This window comes from Myotis yumanensis, unplaced genomic scaffold (genome assembly GCF_028538775.1).
Source record: "Myotis yumanensis isolate MYYU_CA2020_CCGP unplaced genomic scaffold, mMyoYum1.0.hap1 SCAF_15, whole genome shotgun sequence".
In the NCBI taxonomy this organism is placed as follows: domain Eukaryota; kingdom Metazoa; phylum Chordata; class Mammalia; order Chiroptera; family Vespertilionidae; genus Myotis; species Myotis yumanensis.
Genome location: NW_027223766.1, coordinates 37,084,316 through 37,106,663, shown reverse-complemented (window position 1 = coordinate 37,106,663; position 22,348 = coordinate 37,084,316). Strand labels below are relative to the sequence as shown.

Here is a 22,348-nt window from a genome sequence, read left to right as displayed (position 1 = left end):
GGTGCATAGGTTATCTATCCATATAGGAAGGTGCATGGACTATCTATCCATATGACAGTAGTTGGGAAACCAGAGGGTAATATATTCTAAAGCTCAAAAAAATCATTCATTCTAAAAAGAAAAAAGTTGGGACTTGAGTTGAAGGGCTCTATGTGTAAATAACAATTCAAGATATAGGGATGGGTGCAATCTCCAAGGGAAGAACAAAAAAATAGTAGTCTGTGCCTATTCCAAATGAGGGACATAAGAGAAGTGGGCAGGATGTGGAAGCAAAACTAGAATGTGGAGCCACTAGCCAAAGGAAGAGACTTTTCTGGATAGGAGTGATAAGATATCTCCCGAGGAACAAGTAACCGGACTGCAACCATGTTGGTAGAGTTGGCAATGAGGTGAGTACTGGGTATGGATGACATAAAAACAAAACAAAACAAAAACAAACAAACAAACAAAAAAACACTTTCCTGAAATGAAATGAATGAAAGAGGACTGTTAAGCAAGGGAAAAGAGAAGTGAAGAAAAGGGGGAGGGGAGATTGGAAAAATCCCTGGGGAAGGAGATGAAGAATTTTAGAATTAGGGGGCGGAAGCATGCTTGAAAAGAAAGTGAGTGATTCAGAAAGTCCTAGAAGAGAGAAGAATAAGGGTTGGCCTTGGAAAAACTGAAAATGCTCTATCCTTTCTTACTCATTCCCTCTCCTCCTCCTCCTTCCCATCCCTTGTCTCCCGTCCTGTTCTGTCAACCTGAATGAGAGAAAGATGGAAGGAAAACAAGAACTGAGAAAGATAAGTGAAAATCCTTTTTAGTTGCAAAAACCCAATCCCTTATAGTCATACCGTCCCCACCCCTCTTCTTGACACACACCCACACACCTAAATACACACACACACATATATACCTTTATGCTTATATACATGCCCTATCATATAAATAGTTAGGTCTGTAATATATGCACTTGAATATTAATTTTACCCTCCATATGTATTCTAGCTAAAATATGAAAATTTCTAAACATGGTTATGTAATACTATATTTACCTAAGGGTGAGTCCTTGATTGCTGCAAATCCTGAGGGAAAATAATGAATATCATGATAATTTTTAAAAAGGAACGTTTAAAACTATCTTCATATGAGAGCTTACCATCTCCTTTCAGCAGAGTGGTGATCAAGTGATATATCAAAAGATGTCTGTCATCTATTTCCTGGCCTTGGGAGGGGTGAGAATACTTTTATTTCTGGGGGGAGGGGGGAGGATGGATTAAGAGGCAGCCGTTTGGGAGGAAAGAAGTAAAAAGTAGCCTGGACAATCCATAAACTGGCCAGTTAGTCTCTGACTAGATCAAGAGGTGGTTTTGCATTAAGGAATTAGAAGTGTCATTTCCAACTTGTGATTTCTGCAAATATTGGATTCCACCCAAGCTGGATTTTAAAAGCAGATACAGAAAGCCAGGATTAAATGGAGGCCTGGGAGAGCGTCACCTATTCTGAATCACTTCCAAAATTTCAGTAGCTAACTAAGGTGTTGGTTAGGGCATGGCGCCTTTCTGACCCCCCGTGCACTGCTAAGATGATAGCTAGAAAAACCCAGAATCATGTGGGAAGAAAAAGCAGCCCATTAACCAAAGAAAAGAACGTGTTTATGTTGCAAAGTTAAACATTGCATCAGCTTTTCTGAAATATCTGGAACTTGAAGAAAGTAAGCATACAAAATGTATTTTGAGGCTTGTTTAAGTGCAGGTTAATATGTCCCATGTGCCATTTCATATTTTGAAAGAAGACTGTGAGGAATAAGCTATCACTCAAAGTACTTGTAAAATCAAATATCTCCAAATTTCTTCATTCCATTTTTAAAGATGCAAATTAGTTTAGCCCTCTAAGGTTTAAGAGAAAACGTGTGTTTTTTTACCAACCTCGGTTGCCAGAAACACACCACACAGTTTGTGATAAATACTTCAGTTTCAGGGAAGAAGCCAAATCTAATCTTAGGAAAATGAGATGCTCCCACACTTCAGTATGGAAAAGGCTAGGGCAGGAAGCACTTGTTATACCGCACCCCTGAACATCAGACCACCAGGAACACCAATTACAGGTTTGGGGGCCTTGCTGCTTTTAAAGAATTTTATCAAGAAGTTCTCATAAAACCCTGGTTAAAATGTGACTGAGCATTTAAACAGAATGAGAGAGATATAAATATAAGCCACTATGTACCAAGCTCAAGAAATCCCAGGGGCCTATAATAAAGTTATGATGTGTCTATCCACCTCTCAGTAATTCAGCCTGAAATGTGGCTTACAACCACTACAAAAAACAAAACGAATCAAATAAGCCAGTTTAACATACAAATAAATCATGAGAGGTCCAAAGACAGAAGCAGGCAGGAGGGGTTAACAGTAGCTAATAATGACTATGCATTTGAATGGGAGGTGGGTAAGGGGGCCAATGAGGTATGACTGTTAACATATAGACAGCACAGGAGTTGTCAATCAGCTTTTCAAAACGTTGACACGTGTCTCCCCTCGAGATATTCTCAGTATTGTGTTCTTGCCTAATTCATTTTCAAAGTTATTGCTGCCGGGCCCTATTAGTGTTTATCAAATGCACTTTTATTTTAGAAATGTTTCTAACTAAAGGGGAAGAAAGATTACTCGGGGTTGCATATGATGGTCTCCCCCAGAAAAAGGTTTGTCCAAAAGGGGGGAAGGTTGGCATTCTATTCTCTAAATCCTCTGGCTATATTTTGAAATAAAACATAGAGTTAAACGATATATTTGCTCTCTATTCCAGACTGGATGCAATTGATTTTAACTGACTAAATTATCTGATCTCTGCCAAGAATTTTATTTCATTAAGAAAATGATATTATAGCGCATCTGAGATCATAGAGCAGACTAAACATAATGCCAAAGAAGCTCTGAGAATGCTCCACAGTGAAGGGCTGATTATTTGCAGATGGGATATGAAAAAAAAAAAAAAAGCGTATCAGATCCCAGGCATTAGCCTAACCAATCCTGGTATCACTACTGCCTACATGGCCGCACAAAGCCAAGAACATAACTGTTCTTCTGAACCACACCTTCTTTTTTTAAGGTACTAATCACTTTTCTTCCTGGAAAGTAATATTTAACTGCCACTATTCAAAAACACAGGGGAAAGGGGAAATGTTGGTACCACAATGGGCTCTAGCATGTCAGCTGTCACTGCGGACATGATTTGGCCTGTAGTCAGGCACTCACCAAGGAACTCATTTAAATCCATCTCCTTGGGGGAAGCCAATTGTTTGGTATGCGCAACAATTGGTGTAGGATCAATCAGTGGCCATGAGATCAATTAAAACCAGCTTAAGTTTGTGAAGAGGAACAATTCACACAACCTGAGTTAGATCTCTATTCATCCCAAGGCTCTCACAATGCAATCCTTAAGCTTCCTTGCAAAGCAGAATAGCTACTATCACCCTACACTGTCTAGCCAGCCCTTTAAGTAGTTCCACTTTTAATTAAAAACACAGTGCCCCCTTTGTTGGCACAGATAGTGTGGTCACTTTTAAGGACCGCAGTTATTTTAGCCAGAAACCTGGGGTTTGGGAAGGGACATCTGTTAAGAAAAAAAGAGGTGGGGGGAGGGGAGGGAAATACACTTTGATAGAATTTTATTTTTCTTTACAACCCTCCCAGTTTACATGTACTTGGAAGCATTTGAATTTTATGAAATTGAAAAGTTGGTTTGGCAAAAGTTACCACTGCAGACTTTAGGACCGGGTGGCTAAATGTTAGCACTTGGGGGGTGTGGAGGGTATGAGATTTTGCTAAAGCGGCTTTGAAATAAATAGGCTCTGCCTCGATACCTAAGAAGGCATAGCAGGACTTAGAGACGGCACGGGAGAGAAGCATGCAGTATCGCCTCTGGCCGCAGGAGTGCTGTAATGTCACTCTCCACGTTAAACTCTACAGACACAATGCGCCGGATTCTTCCCAGCTCAACCGCAACCGGGCAGGCTGTGTGGATCAGAAAGACATCCCTGAATTAGCAAGTCCGCTAATAAGCAAGAACTTGGCGGCGGGTTTTCTGATATTTCTATATTTCTCAAACTCTAAGCACTTGACTTTTTCGACCCAGAAGACTGCAACTTCTGCTCCTAAGAGGGGGGGAGAAGGGGAAGCCTCTCCAAACACTGTCGACCACAGTGTAATCAAAAATTGCCAACTCAACCAAATAATACCTCGAAAGAAAACACTGGGGCAGAGAAAGGAGCCAATGGGAGGGGCGGAGAAGAGGGAGACAGAAAGGACTTTTCCAAGACTAATATCAATATCAAACTCTCATGGCTTCTGGGAGACATTTCTCCCTAGTATTTTTATACAGAGAAGTCTCTAAAAATAAGCATTTCCACATGTCAGAGAAGAGAGAGAAAGAGCAAGAGAGAGAGGGAGAGAGGAGTCTCCTTGTAAACCACAGGTCTGCAGCGTCCGCTGGAGCGCAGGCTGGGGAGGCGGCACGGCACGGGCTATCTCCGGCTCTGCCCTCGGCGGGGCCAGCCTCCAGCCCCGCGGGTAGGTGCGAACAGCTTAACGACTTCCTAAAGAAACTGAAAAATTAGGGTGCGAAAAGCTCGCTCCAAAATCTGGATGCAGGACTGGAGATTCCATAAAACGAGTTATAAACAAATCACATCACAGGTCGAGCGAGACGTTTACAGCCCAGAGAAATCAGGATCTGCTGACCTCAAGGCAACTCCTAACCGCGCCAAAGTTCAAATTGCTTAGATGGCTCTGAAGGGCGGCTGCGCACCTCCCAGGAGCGGGCAGTGCAAGGTGGAGAATGGTTGGGGGGGGGGGGGGGGGGCGCGTTAAATCCCGCAGAAGACTTTACTGCGCTTAGCAGCTCTTCCTCTAAATGCAGTTGGATTAGCTACAGCCACAGCGGGGCTGCGAGGCAGCGCTTGGCGCTCTAACTCTGCAGGAGGGCTCGCGCTCTGGAGCCTTTCTGGAGGCTTCCACTAGCCTACTCTGCAGCTCACACAAGTGATGGAGAGGGAGGGAGCGGTTGAAAAGCCGCAAGTGAATTTCATGGAGACCAGAAACCTCTCTCAGAAATAGCTGCTTCGTGGAGAGAAGTAAAGGGAGAGGGCAAAGCCCGGCCTGTCCCCAAAACATCACGGGACTGGCGAGCGCTCCCCAGAAAACCTGCTCGCCAGCCCCTGCTCAAGGCAGACAGTTCCGTGCAGCAGCTCCTGCAGCCTGCGGCTCCAGAAAAAGCCATCAGTGCTGCCCTTTTCCTGGAAATGCAGGTCCTCCGCCTCGGCTTGTACCCTCCGAGCCGCTCTCCCGCTCCCTCGGTTACACGCGCGCACACGCGCCGTTCGGCCGTGCCCAGAGCGACCTGGGGCCACGATTTGGGGCGCACGTGCGCCGGGGAAGGTAGGGCTGCAGGGGAGACGGTCAAACGGACTAAAAGGAAAAGGAGACAGAGAAGAGCAAGGAACCTGAGAGTCAAATAAGAAAAGAGACCAAAGGAGAGAGGAATTCCGAGGAGACGCGCGGCGGCGAACCTGGGCAGGACCACTCCACGGAGCCCCGAGGACCCCACGGAAGCCGGGCTCCCCGCACGAGTCGCCCCGGTCGGCCACACCTTCCGAGGACGGGAAAACAGCGTCGCGCAGGGCTCCGCGCCCGGAAAGTGGGGAGCGGTGGTGTGCCCTGCAGTGGGGGGCACTATCCTGCTCCCCGGAGCCCAGGGACACGGGCGGGAGGGAGGGAGGGATCGCCACGCGCCACGCGCCTCGGGGGGAAAGCACCCACCTCGCTTACTGCGCCTCCATCGGCTGCCCTGGCAGTGGCTGTAATCCATGCAGTTCAGGATGATGAGGGCAAAGGAGAAGAGGCGAAACTGCATCTGGGCGGCCGGGCGGGGGAGAGGCGCCTCTCAGAGTCGGGGAACTGGAGGGCTCATCAGCGGAGAGGAGCCGGCGCTGCCCGCTGCGGGGAGGGAGAGTCGCCAGGAGCCCGAGGACAGCGCTGGTCAGTTCTGCGCGGCCAGCATCTCCCCGCCTTGACCCTGAGACCAGGAGGAAAGACGGGCTGGGTCGGGGGTGGAGAGCCCCCGGGAGGCCGCCGCCTCTGCGCGCGTCCCAACTTCAGGAGGGGAAGGCGGGGGGAGCGAACTCCTGGCCCGGCACTGGCCGCGGAGCAGCTTCACCCGAGCGCACAGCTGCCTCTGACCGGGGGCGGGAGGTGATTACAATCAGTAAATTAGCCACCTCCGCGGCGCGGGAGGCCCCGACCCGGGGAAAGGGCGTGTGCGGCTCTCCACGGAAAGGCCAGCGCCCCCACGGCGCAGAGGGCGCGGGGCTCGAGGAGCGCTTTCCGGCCCCTGGGTCCCAAGGTGGACACCCAGGCGCCGTGGTCGCGGGGGTCGCCCGCCGTGGGCACTTACGTCTCGGGCGGTGCGGGTGCCTAGGCGCGGCGCCCCATCCCGGGCTCGGAAGCCAGCCGCCCCGCTAGCACGTGGGCCGGGGGAAAGTTAGCCGGGACCCGCCGGGAGCGCCTGGCAGCTCGGGATCCCGGCCGCCGCCGCGGGTTCCCAGTGCGCGGAGGGTCCTCCGGGCGGGCGGCGCCCCTCAGGAGCGCGGCGGGTGCTGCGTCCCCGCCGGGCAGTGCGGTCCTCGGAGGAGGGGCGCGCCCGCTCTCACTCCCCGGGTCCCTGTCCAATGGGGCGGCTTCCCGAGCTCTCTCCGCAGCTACTTCACAGCTCAGGTTTCTCCCTTTCTGAGCGGAGGGAGACTACACGCTCGCGGGCGGCCGAAGGGATGTGGCGAGCGCACTTTCCGACGGAGATGCAGCCGGCGGTGGCTCAGGATGCTTCTATAAGTAGGTGGTGCTGTGGTCCACGGCATCTAAGTCAGAGCTGCCTCGGAGTTCCTGGGTCCTAAAGCCAGAAAGTCTCGGGTTTCCCTGAGGTCCTAAAGCGCGCTGACAGCCTCCAGCTAGCCTAACCCCAAGCGAGCCCCCTCCGGGCTTTTCTGGAGTAGGTAGCGGGGGTGGGGGCGCCCCTTGACCTTGCTAGGCCGGGGAGCCCAGCGGGCTTCACCCCCAAAGCGTCCTCTCGGGCACTCCGCGGGCGGTCCCAACCTCAGCGCCGACCTTCCTGCAGGAGTATCTGAGCGACTGAAGGCTTCTATGCTGCCGCTTCTGATGAGAGGAGAGAACACTTGAGCCGCATTCCCAAAGATGCCACACCTGGGCCACTTTTTAATGGACGTTTTAGATTGATTATGGGAGCGTTTTGTACCATTTTAATTTTCTTTTCCATGCCTTCAGTTTCAGATGTTCAGAAATTGGAGACTTGAGTCAATCATATCGTAACAATAAGAATACTGTATTAGAATAGTCATGTTTATTAACTGCATTATTGCCTATCTATAACCATTTCTACCAACATCACTATTGCATAGCAAGACTTAGGTGCTAAGAATTCCCTTTATGCTCGTCTGAGTTGCCTAAATCTGCGTTGTGATCACTGGTTCCATTTCCTAGATAAGAAAAGTCGGCCCCTGAGACTGGCCCATAGGGCTCAGAGTTGACAAACACATTGCAGAAACAGAGGATCTGTTTCTCTGCTCCCAGAGTGTTTGATTTTTATCACAGGATTTGGAAGCGATTGGAAACAGTTCAGCTTAGGGAGTGGGTGACACAAACATGATGACTTGATGTTGCAGTGAATAGCCCTCCATCATAAATACCACTTCCCCCTACACTCACGCACATGCACACACCAAATTCACAGCACTTCTAAAGCAGTTAAACCCAGGGGAGAATACAGTCTTCTCCAGATAAGCCCTTTTCTTCATATACAGCTTTAATAACCATTCAAGAACAGTGATTATCAGTGTCTTTTCAAATCTTTCAGGGCAAAACTAAGCACAAGACCAAGTAGATCTAGCTCTCCCACTAACCAGCAGGGTCACTTCATGCATTTCTCTGGCTCTCAGCTTCTTGGCAATATTTTTAGGAAATTAGACCAAGAACTCTTCCATTTCTGTTATGTTCTGGCTTACAATCAACTTTCTATTTCCATCAAGAAGTTTGATATGGAGTCTAACCAGTGTGAGGACAAACCTCATCATTGATGGGTTTTCAATGTAGAAAAATAAGTCAGCCACTGTCCTCCTTAAATTTACAGCCCACTTTCAACCTTCTGTCTTCAAAGATTACTTCCATAATTTTAATCATTTGGGTTTCCCAGTTGGCATTTTTTAAAACCAGAGATACTTTTCAATTTAGTGAACTCCCAGATCCGTTTTGGAAAGGAAAATTTTCACAGCACCGCTTCTGTTGGAGATTGGTTAATGCTCTTAATAAGATAAGGATGGGCTCTGGGAGAAAAGACGATGCCTAATTCCTTTCTTCTTGTGCTTCCTCCTGGTCTGTTTCTGCTTTTTAAAGGATACCACTGATCCTCAAATATCTGTCACACTTAGTTCTTGAAGTACTTAATCTCTTTGGGCCTAGTCTGTTGATAATGCAGATTTTTTTTTCTTTTTGCCATTCACTGAATATTTTTCCTGATTTCAAGACTCCAGGAAAGATCTCACTTCTAAAAAATGCAACTCTAGTGGACCCTAAATTATTAACTTTAATTCTGTATTTCTGTTTCCTTTCATTTCTAAACCCTGAATGTGTTGTTGAGGCTGAGTTCATAGTTTCTCCATCTTGGAGGCTCAATAGACTTTTTCTTCAAACTGAGTTTAGATGGCAGTTTCATTAAACTGGCTTTGTAAATAGACATGTGCCTGGTGTCTGTTTACAGAGAAGCATACAGATGAGGTGGACTTCATAACACTCATGGGTGATAGAGATGATTAGCTGAGGGCAGGGATGGGGGATGATGTTACAGATGTGAGGCAACTTGTGTACTTTACTTTTTAGACTTGTAATTCATTCATACAGCTAAAATTCAATCTCTAATTAAGGACATAGGGGGAAAAGGTTCTGCCCCAGCCAGCCAGTTCTCCTCAGAAACAACCAATTATCCATGATTACCTTCCAGGTTTTGAGTATACTTCCAGAGATATGTTGGTTTATCAGGAAAATTGTGTGTGTGTGTGTGTGTGTGTACACACAGTCATGTGTTGCTTAACAACAAGGATACATTCTGGGAAATGAGTCCTTCCTTAGGTGATCTCATTGTCCTACAAATATCATCTAGAATACTGTATTCACTAATATGCACCTCAATTTTTTATGCATCTGAGTTCATTCAATATCAGTTCATAAAGGACTTTCCTGTTCCACATGTTACTTCATTGTCCAGTTGTATTTAGCCAGCTCCCTATTGATGGATATTTAGATGGCATTCATTCTTTTTCTGTTGTAAGCAAAGCTTCAACTAACCTTTGCACGGGTCATTTTATCTTTTCACTATAAATTCCTAAAAGTAGGAAAGTTGGATCAAACAGTTGAGTGTGTGTGTGTGCGTGTGTGTGTGTACATGTATATATATTTTTAAATTACCTTCCACAGAGGTTCTATCAAATTACTGTGTATGAAAGTGTCGGTCTCCCTACAAACCAACCAACATGTTTTGGTCCTTGATACTCCTAGGCAAAAAAAATGGTATCTCAGTAGTTTAAATTTTTATTTCTTTCCTTCTAAATAAATTATGTGTCTTTAATATACTTAAGCAAGTTATATTTCCTTTTCCATAAATTCTCCATATTGGTGACCTCTTTTTATATGTTCTTCGTCATTAATTTTTGTTTTGTAGAATACACATACATCTATATAAAACCTAATATGCAAATAGACCAAACAGCTAAACAACTGAACAACTGGTCGCTATGACATGTGCTGACCACCAGGGGGCGTATGGAACATGGCAGGTGTTGGCAGCAGGCGGCAGAGCACGGAAAATGGAGGGCGACGGCCGCAGTGGGTTGGTGGAGTAGGTGAGCAGGGGTGCCAGACCAAGGCGGGGCACCAGTCACTGTATTCAGGGCAAGCCTCTGGTGGTTACAGAAAATTCTTTGCTCCTGCACTGAGGTCCCACCAGGTGCTCACACCTGCTGCCAGCGCTGGCCTCGCTCACACCCACTGCTGACGCCAGAGACACTGCTGGCACCCGCTGCCGGTGCCCAGAGCCAGCCCTAATCGCTCAGCACCATCAGCGGGTGTGAGTGGTGGCTGCTGGCCCCAATTGCCCCTGAGGACTGCTCCATGTCCCCCTGCTCCTGAGGGGCGATCAGCAGCCACTACTCACACCTGCTGAAGGCACTGGCCCGCTCACACCTGCTGCTGGCAGCAGGTAGCAAGCAGCAGCAGGAATGGGGCTGCCAGCAGACAGGGGAGGGGGGAGGGAGAGGGGCGTGGTGGTGGGTGGGGCCAGATGGCACAGAGGATGGGCCAAGATTCGCCCCTGTGCCCACCGCAGCCTTGCAGCCCACAGTGCCTTTTAAGGTGCACGAATTCATGCATTGGGCCCTAGTAGATATATATTATCTTTTGAGATTTGAATTTCATATGTTTTTCCGAGTTTATCTCACTTGCCTCTTAACCCTGCTTTTGATGTATATTACTATGTTGAAAATTATCAAATATTTTTATGTAGTTAAATTTGTCAGCCTTATCTTGTATAGTTTCTATGTTTGTGTAATACTTATAAAAGCTCTTCCCCATGCCAGTCTTCCTAAATTTTCATTTGGCAATTTCCACATACTTTTTTAATGTTAAAAACTGTAAGATATTAGTGATTTTATGGCTGTATGACATGGCTACATTAGAATGGATTTAACATTTTCTGAATCTTTCCTAAACATTTTTGTTCACAGATTTGGTTGTCTTTGGCTCTGACTCTCATTTTCATTAGCTAATTGATTTAGAATTCTCTTATCTTTTATGTTATCAGATATTCATATTCTCTGATTTAAAGTTTCCCACATTCTTATTCATTGTTGAAATTTGTTGATACTGTACTCACTCTTCTGGTCTAGAATTTATTCACTAATTACTTTGGAATAAATTACATCATTTTTTTGCCATTGTATCATATTGATAGTATAATTTTTTTTCTGTTAAATATAAGCTGAATGTCCATTTTGTTGGTTGCATGTAATAGCCTATGTTCATTTTTCATATTTTGTATGAAATAATTAAATTCATTAACAGGAAAGATCTTCAACAAGGTCACTGACCAGTCCTTATCCAGGCCAATTTGTTGTTTTTAAAAGCCACACCATAATCACTTATTTAACATTTGAAAAATGTGTAAATATTTGACTCCTCCAAATGTTAATACTGTGCTCTGACACTCGAGAACTGGTCTGTGGGTGATGTGATAAGGCCCGTTTCTCATCTGCTCTCCATCCTCATGGATGAGGTCCAGGAGGCCCCCCTCAAAGGAAGTCCCACTCTGACCAGCTCATAAGAGAAATCTCAAGATTTGACCTCAAGTTTTAAAATTACTTCCTTTCTTTAATCTTCTGTGTTCTAAACTCTTTTGAACTACAGTAACATGTGTCATTTCCATTCTTTTTTGTGGGAGGAAGTGTTACTACACCCAGTTAATAACAAGAGATACATAAAGATTCTCAGCCATTTTAAGAACAGACTCAGTTTTCATTAATGCGAAGAGAATATCTCTTTTCACTGCAATTCTGAGATGAACAATGGAATAGGGAAACCCTAAGAGCAGGAACTACCTTCCCAGCACTTTTTTCAGTACTAGTATCCAAAATAGATATGCTTCTACTAAGCCATTGGTTTGTCTTTAACTTATGGTTATAATGAATTACCTTATTGCACAAAACAAATTCGTGGCAAATGTACAAGACAGATAGGCTTTTTACTGGTCTCATTTCTTGCTGCATTTTATGCTTCTATTCTTATTTTCCTTTTGCTATGTTTTACTCGCCTATTTTTAATGTATTCTAATTTGCAATATTATATGCATCTTTATAAGCCACTTTAACTTTGGAGCAATATACAACATTCAAAAATAATAATGCATACATTACATTCATAAAGATACAAAAGTATAAACACAGCTCAGAGAATCAGCCAGAGGGTTCTTCTAGTTGCTGAGTGTGTCTACTCTATTCTTTCCAGAACTGAGGACAGAACCATGGTGTGAAGTTGGTGATCCACTAGCCCCACTGGAAAATGAATCCAAGCCAAAAGTCCACGAATTACCTAGTCTTCATCAGCCCCTTCTTTTGACATTTTGAATGTCAAGAAATTAATAGTGGTTCTCCAAAGTCTGGTTATTTCCCCTCCCCGCAAACACTGTCATCTGAGTAAAGGGCCCCAGGTCCTGTTGGGGAAGGCCAGGAGAAACTCACAGTGAGGGTCCTTGCTAAAGAGACCTGACCTCCTCTTCAAGGAGCTCTGGGGATGTGAACTGGCTCAAGTCTGGGATTAGTTAAGGGCTGTGACTCTCCAGTGTGGTGACTCAAGTTACATTTCCATAAGTCAAACTTTTTCTGTTACACAAATAAAGTAAGACTTTAGTAGGCTGCCCTTCTATTTCATTTCTAGGGGGAAAGTAAGTTATAAATACCAGTGACAATTATGTAACACAGTTCTAAATAGGCAGCATTGCTTGTATATTTGGTACCCTTCGCCTGTGTCACACTGTAGTTTTTATGATGCTTTCAGATGGTAGAAATGAGTCAACATTGGAAAGTTAAGATTGGCACTATATCAGAGTCCATATGGACCAAGATGATAATATTTTGAGGAAATCAGAAGCACCCACACCATCTATCTCAAGAGAGAGAAAGAAAGATGTGCATCAAAGATCATGAGAAGTTGATCCATAATGTCACATCAAGAAATATAGGTTTGCCCTAGCTGATTTGGCTCAAAGGATAGAGCATTGGCCTACGGACTGAAGGGTCCCAGGTTCAATTCCAGTCAAGGGTATATGCCTGGGTTGTGGGCTCGGTCCCCAGTAGGGGGCAGCCGATCAATAATTTTCTCTCAACATTGATGTTTCTATTTATATCTTCTCCCTTCCTCTCTCTGAAATCAATAAAAATATTTTTTTAAACAGGAAAGAAATACAGGTTTGCTTATCCCATTTCCAAACACTATCGACAAGCAGAGGACAATGGAAGAACGAGGCAGGAAACCGGGAGAGTGGACAACAGAAACCAGGGACCAGGAATGATGGAGCACAGACCAGGGTTTTCAGAGAGAAGGCTTCCAGTTCCTAGGAATGGCCAGCTAAATTATTTGAACCAACTCTCCTGCTGGAAACCACTAAAAATGCTGATTATAATAACATTTTTTCCAATAGCCACAAGCAGCTAGTAAGATAGTAAAGAATAACAGGCCAAACAAGAACTCAGGATGATAAGTGAGCACAAAAGCCACTTTATTCTGAGGCTGTTTGACCAACATAAAAATGTGAATTTTCATTTTTTTCAGGGAAGGTTAAATAGTAGCTTTAGAGTAAGGGTGGCTCAGCAGTAAAGCCGCCTTCACCACACCTTGCATCCCAGACTTTCATCAACTCGGTGGTCTAAAGACCCTCAGGCATTGAGTTGGAAAAAGCTGATCCTCTACCTCAGTGGTTCTCAACCTTGTCTGCACATTAGAATCACCTGGGAATCTTTTTAAAATCCTGATTTCTGGGCCTCATCCTCCGGAAATTCTGTTTCTTTGTTACTAATGTTGTGGCCCCACCCCATAACAAAGAAACAGAATTTCCGGAGGATGAGGCCCAGAAATCAGGATTTTAAAAAGATTCCCAGGTGATTCTAATGTGCAACCAAGGTTGAGAACCACTGAACCACTGCTCTACCTGAACTGATAGTGCCCACAGGTGCTGGCAGAAGCAAATTTAAAACCTGCCTGGACTCAGTGGTTAAGTGTTGACCTCTGAACCAGGAGGTCACAGTTCAATTCCTGGTCAAGGCATATTCCTGGGTTGCAGGCTCAAGCCCCAGAATGGGGCATGCAGGAGGCACCCGATCAATGATTCTCTCTCATCATTTCTCTCTCTCTCTCTCTCTCTCTCTCTCTCTCTCTCTCTCGCTCTCTCTCTCCCTTTATCTCTAAAATCAATAAAATAGCCGAAACCGGTTTGGCTCAGTGGATAGAGCGTCGGCCTGCGGACTGAAGGGTCCCGGGTTCGATTCTTGTCAAGGGCATGTGCCTGGGTTGCGGGCACATCCCCAGTAGGAAATGTGCAGGAGGCAGCTGGTCGATGTTTCTCTCTCATCGATGTTTCTAGCTCTCTATCTCTCTCTCCCTTCCTCTCTGTAAAAAATCAATAAAATATATTTAAAAAAAAAATAAAATAAAAATAAAAAATAAAATCAATAAAATATATGTATATTTTAAAAACTGCCCAGAATAAAGTACCTTTATCCAGAAGTCATATTAGTTCTGTGAATAATTTTTCAAATATAATAAGCAGCACAAAATTATTGATTTTTTTTTTTTTTTTTTTTTTTTTACAGAGAGGAAGGGATAGAGATAGAGAGTTAGAAACATCGATGAGAGAGAAACATCGATCAGCTGCCTCCTGCACATCTCCCACTGGGGATGTGCCCGCAACCCAGGTACATGCCCTTGACCGGAATCGAACCTGGGACCCCTCAGTCCGCAGGCTGATGCTCTATCCACTGAGCCAAACCGGTTTCGGCAAGCAGCACAAAATTAAAGATAACTAGACATATAGGCACAAAACAGTCTCTGTGGACAAGAAGCAATAGACAACAGACCCTTGTTATAACCAGGCAAACTACAAAACAATTATACTTTAATGTGTTTAAAGAAATAAAAAACAAGATTGACAGTATCTTCAGGGGGTAGAATTGATAGTGAGTGGAGATAGGGGAAAAAAGGCTAAGAACAATAAAGTTCTGGGGAGAAAAGAAAGGACTCTCTGCATCCATACATGCCTATAAAATGAGTAACATCCATAACTGCATTATTTCCATTGAAAAGCATTCTTAAGCCCTTCCTATGTAGCAGGTATCTGCTGTTTCTGCATGTCTATTTTCCATTCTCTCTTCCTCTCAAACAGCACTTTTATTTCCACATGCAGTGTGTCCATTTACAAGGAAGTCTCACCTTCCTCCAGACTCCAAGAGTGGTAAGGTGACCGCAGCCTGGCCAATGGAAGCATTCCATTCCCCCGGTTACTGTAATTGATTCAGCAATGGACTGTTTCGCAAGAGAAACCAATAAAAGTAGAACTTTTGCTGGAACTCCTGAGAGAACTAAAATTGCTGAGATCACTAAACAGGTAAACTAGCAGGGTGGTGACTCTCTTAAGTGCCGTGAGAAGAGAGCCTGCCTGTGACTAAAACCACCAAGGAAAGCAAAGCCAAGGAAGAGAAATAGATTCTTTGTTGTTGTTAATCCTCAACTGAGGGTATTTTTTTTTTAAAGCTTTCTTATTTTATTTTTTTGTTAGTCCTCACCCGAGGTTTTTAGAGAAAGTGGAAGGGAGGGGGAGAAACACAGAGAGAGAAACATTGATGTGAGAGAGATACCTCGATTGGTTGCCTCCCAAATGTGCCCCCACCAGGGTGGGGATTGAGCCTGCCACTGAGATACGTGCCCTTGATCGGAACTGAAGCTGGCACCCTTCAAGCCGATGCTCTATCCACTGAACCAAACTGGCTAGGGCTCACCTGAGGATATTTTCTCCATTGATTTCTTAGGGAAAGTGGAAGGAGGGGGAGAGACACAGAGAGAGACACATTGATGTGAGAGAGACACTGACCCCCTGGCCCCCTAACCTGGGGCTGGGGGTAGAGCCTGCAACCGAGATACCTGCCCTTGACTAGAATCAACCCAAGACCCCAAGACCCCAAGACCTTCTGCCCAGGGACCAAAGCTCTAACCACTGAACCCAAACCGGCCAGGGTGAGAAATAGATTCTTAAAAAAAAAAAATCTTTATTGTTGAAAGTATTACATACATATCCCCTTTTTTTCTCCCATTGACCCCATCCAGCCCACCCCCACCCCGTGCCCCAGGCCTTCACCACCCCACTGTCCATGTCAATGGTTATGCATATATGCATACAAGTTCTTTGTTTGATCACTTGAGAAACAGGTTCTTAATGTCACCCTTCAAGTACCTAGGTTCTGAGCCTGACACTTTTCCATTTTATGAGGCAGTACATTCACTTTTTCTGCTTAAACCAGTTTGAACTGTGTTTCTGCAAACAAGAGAGTCCTGGTGTATAAAAACTGTAGTCAGTAGTGGACCGGTCAACAAGAATAAACTATCTGAAAGAGGGAGAAAGGATCAGTAAAAGAAGGGGAACAGAAAGCTTAAGAGGAAATGATTAGAAAATTCAGATAGAAGACTGACCTATTACCAACCCATCCTAAAAATAATCTCCTTCTACTGAACTTCCGCTTTATCAATTACCCTTTCCCGGAACTGAAAACATTTAACCTCTTATTGTGGCTAATTTTGTACCTCTTTATCTCACCTACAAATCTGCATACCTTGAGGAGCAAGTAATCATAGGATTTCAGAGTTATCAAGTACCTGGGACAGACTTCCATTTCAAAAATTGAGGTACAGACCATATATGCTTTACCTTGGTATCCTAGATATATTCAGGAAGCAATATCAATTAATTGAAGGAATCAGTGAAATGAAAAGAGAAAAGGAAATAGGAAATAAGAGAAATGAAGAAAAAGTGAGAGATTATAAGAAAATAAAGATTACGTATTTTGGGAAAGGGTGAAGGAGAGAAATTGGAAGAGAGAAGGAAAGAATAAGCAGGTAGAAGAAATTAGGACTATTGAGCAACATGTGTGTGTGTCTCCAGTTGTGGGCTACATTATAATGTTTTTCTCTTAGACTTTTTAAAATATATGTTTATTGATTTCAGAGAGGAAGGGAGAGAGACAGATAGAAACATCAATGATGAGAGAGAACCATTGATTGGCTGTCTCCTGCACACCCCCTACTGGGGATAGAACCCGAAACTTGGGCATGTGCCCTTGACCAGAATTGAACCCAGGACCCTTCAGTCCCCAGGCTGATGCTCTATCCACTGAGCCAAACCAGCTCAGTAGATAGAGCTCTTTTAGACTTTTGACCCTTCCAAAATTCCTCTGCTTGTGCAAATAATAACATTGTGAGTGCACATCAAACACCAGAAGGAAGGAACTCTGTATGTGTTCTGGATGGCAGGGGGCATCCTGGTTTCAATGGATGGAAGGAGACTGGAAACATCCTAGACCAGCGGTTCTCAACCTGTGGGTCGCGACCCCTTTGGGGGTTGAACGACCCTTTCACAGGGGTCGCCTAAGACCATCGGAAAACACATATATAATTACATATTGTTTTTGTGATTAATCACTATGCTTTAATTATGTTCAATTTGTAACAATGAAAATATATCCTGCATATCAGATATTTACATTATGATTCATAACAGTAGCAAAATTACAGTTATGAAGTAGCAATGAAAATAATTTTATGGTTGGGGGTCACCACAACATGAGGAACTGCATTAAAGGTTCTCGGCATTATGAAGGTTTAGAACCACTGCCCTAGACAGACTGGTGATGGGCTTATGGAAAGTTCTTCTTGATCATCATGGTAGATTGCATGTGGTTTTCAATTATTCCCTCCCCCTTTCCTTTAGGGTAATTATTCATCTTACTCATTGCCATGGAGCCTGCAGTGACTTCTGTGGAACAAACACACTTCCCTGCCCCATTGACATCAGCTATGGCCATGCGATTTACTTTGGTCAATAGCATTTTTGACCTATAACATCTAAGCAGAAGCTTTAAGAACCATAGCTAGTGTCTCTAGCTCTTTTTCTTTGGATGCAAAAATGGCATGATTCTAATAAGAACTGCTCCTTTATCCTGGATCCTGGAATAAGAAGACACTTGCAATGGAGCCACTGCTAACCCTCAGGCACCTTTGTTATTCCAAATTATTGAGATGGAGGGATCATTTATTCCCAAAGCAGAGCTGACTTGTGCATCATTAAGTTGCCTTTGAAGCACGAACATCAGTTTTTTTAAAATGTATATTTATTGATTTCAGAGAAGAAGGGAGGAGAGACAAATTGAAACATCAATGAGAGAGAACCAGTGACCGACTGCCTCCTGCACGCCCCCTAGATCGAGCCTGCAACCTAGGCATGTGCCCTGACTGGGAATTGAACCATAGCCTCCTGGTTCATAGGTCGATGCTCAACCACTGAGCCACATTGGCCAGGCAAACATCAATTATTTTTTAAAGTAAACTCCTGAGTTACTTTGTTTCCAGGGTTATATGCTCTGAGATAAAACTGATTCAGAAAAAAATACAATGTGTGAAATATAATTTTATCTACATTTATAATTTTTTCTTTTTTATTTCTCAATACCTATGTAGGACCTGAAAAAGAACCAGCAAAAATCGACCCATACTTGTTATTACTCATATAACTCACAGATTCACAATGCCCAAGAATGCAATAAAAGAGAATCTCCATAAATTCTCCCAGCAGAGACTTAGATTGCTTTGCTCTCATTGCAGGAAAAATAGACTTTACTTTTAAATGTTAAAAAAAAAAAATTATAAGGCTGTCTGTGTGTATAGGGAAGACCACCCCTTTCCTCACCACTACCACCATAAAAATATTTACAGACTATAAATATCTTGGTTTCAGGACCCAACTGGTCATCTGATAGTTCAGTAATAGTCTCAGTGCAGAAAGAAAAATATGTTTCTTGGTTTTAGAGGAAGGAAAAGGAAAACAACTCCAATAGTTGCATTTTTTAATTCCAAGCTACAAAGGAAATGTTTTCTTTCATGAAAAACCAGTGAAGCAAGACTTGCCTGAATTTTTATATAAAGCTTCCCCACCCCACCCCCACCCCAAAAAGCAATGGACTATAATAAGGTAACACCACCTCAGAAAAGGTGGGGTTTTCACTTTATAAGGTATAATAATGGGCAAGAGTACTACCAGCAATCCAGTATATATGTGAGTATGTATAGCTTTAGCCAACCTGCTACCCAGCTCTCCTCAAAAAAAATAAATAAATAAATAAATAAAATTACTTTTCCCCTGTATCTAAAAAAGAAAATTTCATTTTCAATCTTTCTTTTCCAATCACAGGGGGGAAGAAAGAAAGTAGGAGCTAGAGGAAAAGAATAAGGGATGGCTTTTATAAGTCATTTGAGTTTCAGTTTCAAATGGAGATTTTTCTAGTTTTTTCCCCCCCAAAAGTCTAGATACACATAAAAAGTAATAAGAAAAATATGCTGTTCACTGCATCCTGAATCCTCATCTTTCAAACTGGACCTGTTTGCGCGTGTCAGTGGGAGCCTGCCAGCTGTCGGAGCTGCGTCCCTGCTGGGAAGTCCTGGCGCGAAAAGATCGTGTTTCTCCTGGAAGCACCCATCGCAATTTGCTAATATTCTTAAGGTGAGAGGGCACATTCGACGGTATCCACCAGCTTGGTTTGGGAAGATGTCGACTGCTGGGTGTTCAGAAAGAGATTTTTTTTTTTAGATTTCAAATGTTTTCTGTTTATTTGGTTTTTTTTAAAAGAAATATTCATCCATCAAATGAGTGGGTTAGATTTCCTTTCCTGTTTGGGAAAGAATCCGTTCTTTTCCCCTTTTTAGTGGCAATTTATTATTGTTACAAGATTAATCACTGGCCATAAATCTCATGTATCTAAGGTACTTGGCCTGCTCTTTGCTGCATCACTGTAAAATAGTAAATCTAATATAACAGATTGTGTCATCCAGTGTATGCGTTTTTGAAAGTGGAAGCCAAATGTAAGTAAATTGAATTGGCTGACTTCTAAGAACCAGAGAGCTGTATGAGGTAGTTTGGATGGAGTGCAATCTCAGCCCACCTCCGTCCTGCTCTTCCCTCTTTCAGAAACCAAGTTAATTGCCAGGCCCTGACTGCCGAAAGGCTGGTCTTTCTTGACCACGAAGGGCCGTTATGCAGCCTAATGAAATGGAATTTGGAATCTTCCATGGCTTTTCCTCCATCTCTCTGTGCGCAGACAGTTGTATCAGCTTTGCCCTAAATGCAGCCACTTTGCAGGTATGCGTTTCCTCCGATCCTAACTGCTCCAATCAGATTCCAATCAGATTTCTCAGGGGATTTTTAGAAGAGGAGGAGGTATCCCCTCCTTCCTGTGTGCAAGCGCCCCTCCCGCCCCGCCTTTTTTTTTAACCAGACCATCACATGGTGCAGAGGTCACAAACTCAACCAGGTCTTTCGGATCAAGCAAGTAACATAAAGGAGGTACGTGAGTAGGAGGAGACGGTGGTGAACTACAGATTACATGTCCCATCCAGAGAGGCCAGTCGCAACTTAGTTCTGGGCAAGGTTTTCCCCATAAGCATTTGATCTACTAAAGCCAAATCTTTCCTTTTTCAAGGAAAATGGTGTATCAGTCAAGATTAATCAAGGAAAGTATACAAATCTAAATTTTTATGACATATCCCAATTTTCATATGTAGCTAACTTAAAAATGTACATACACACATATACACACTGTTTACCAGATTAAGACTATAGGCCTTGCCTTGGTGATAGTGAGTGACATTTCTCTGGACATGTAAATGGACAAAGTTAGTCTCTAAAAATATTTACTGAAGTTATAGTCTTAACTTTTTAGGATTGTTGGACACCTTCAGCTCAGTAACTGTAGACTACTTTGTGATTTCATTTATTTATTCATTCATCCATCAAGTACTTATGGAGTGTCTACGCTAGCGGGTGGGTGTACAGAGAGAAATAAGACATGATACCTGCCGTCAAGGAGCTTACAAACTACCCAGGGAGTCTAACATATAAACTAAGTTAATATGGGTGTAGGAATTTGTTGAAATGTAAAGAGACAAGCTGTCATTGGGTTGTTTTTAAAACCAGTTCTCAAAACTACGGTGCTACTCAGTCTTCCCCCTACTCTCTCATGCCCAGCTCCTCCCACCCTTCATATCGCCTATGCTAATTAGCGCATGTGCTGCAGGACCTGGCTGTTTGCCGGCTGCTTCAGAGTCACTAAACTCCATGACTCTAGCAAATTGTGCCCGTCAAGAAGTCAGTTACATAGGCCATCTTCTCAGACATGCGTCATACATGAAAGGGCAAACATAACCTAAGTCAGAGAGAAACTGTGTGTTTCCTGTTGCTCTCACTTTCACCAAGCTGATTTTTCCTTTATCCTTTACACCGCTCACTCCCTCACCTTAACACTCATCTCTCATATTTAGGTACAACAAAACAAAGTGCCTGGCATGACTTTTAGGCACTAGAAAGTAATGGAATGAAATCCAATTTCTCTTTTTAAAAAGTGTGTCATCCTGCCTTAAACCTTGAAATATAAATAGGTATCCAAATACACCAAGACTGAGGAATGGCATTAGACTAGAAGGGTGTTCAGATGTCTGGGAATTATTCTCTCTCTGTATAATTTGTAGCCAAGTTTGAGGATCTCTCTATATAGTTGAAAATCAATACCCCAAGAGTTTTTACTCATAGGACAGAAACTATCATATCACCTAGAATAAATTATAAGCTATATTTAGGGAGCAGTTGGTGCTTATCGAGCATGTTTTAGCTTTTAAGCACTGTGTTCAAGGATTTTGCTGTCTAATTTAATAACTTAATTTTTACGATTAGTAGGCTGTGTTACCACCTTTCCAGATGAGGAAACAGTCTTGGGAAGATTGAATAATCTATGCAAAATCACACATTAGTCAGTGGCAAAGCCAGAGGGTAAATGCAAATCTGTCTGACCCTGGGCCCTTGCTCTTCCACTAAACCACACTGTTACTTTAAAGCAGACGCTGAGTAGATCCTTGCTCACCTAGTTATGACTTTACATTTACAGATCCCTTAGCTGCCACCTGTTCTTCAAGCCAAAAAAGCAAAAAACGACAGAGAACAACTAACAACTTCAAATACAGTCGTATTTGACCAATTTTTCTTAAAAAACAATATGATTTCAGCCATGATCATGTCAAAGACAAGGTAAAATGCCTATGAATTGCTTTCCCTGGTAACAAGTACAATCATAAGATAATAAATGATTATTCTCTTGTAACTCACTGCATGCATAAACCAGCATCACTAAAACTGAGGATAGATGAATTTGACATCCATTTTACAAGGCATTTACTCTATCAAATTATACATGTAAAAAAGCCAATCATACATCACCTTCTCAGGTTCTTAGGTCTACGTTGAAGACCACAGATTCTACAGTCAACAGGAAGGTTGAAAAGGGTCTGGTATAGACCAGGTTACCTCCCATTCACTCCCCAATTTCATGAACTCCAATGAACTAGAGTTGACATCCCTAATGAACCACTGAAGGGAGTAAGAGAATAAATCTTAGGGCTTA

The 22,348-nt window shown here is 43.5% G+C and overlaps 1 protein-coding gene across 1 annotated transcript in view; it reads right to left on the bottom strand.

Moving 5' to 3' along the window:
* The window catches only part of RSPO2 (R-spondin 2), a 141,604-nt gene extending 134,780 nt beyond the window's left edge, over positions 1 to 6,824 (bottom strand). The window contains exons 1-2 of the mRNA XM_070391933.1: positions 6,427 to 6,824; positions 5,793 to 6,048 (exon numbers count right to left, since the gene is read on the bottom strand). Of these exons, the coding sequence (XP_070248034.1) occupies positions 5,793 to 5,886 (94 nt within the window). The 5' untranslated portion in view covers positions 5,887 to 6,048; positions 6,427 to 6,824. The remainder of the gene's footprint in view (positions 1 to 5,792; positions 6,049 to 6,426) is intronic.
* Positions 6,825 to 22,348: the final 15,524 nt, after the last annotated feature.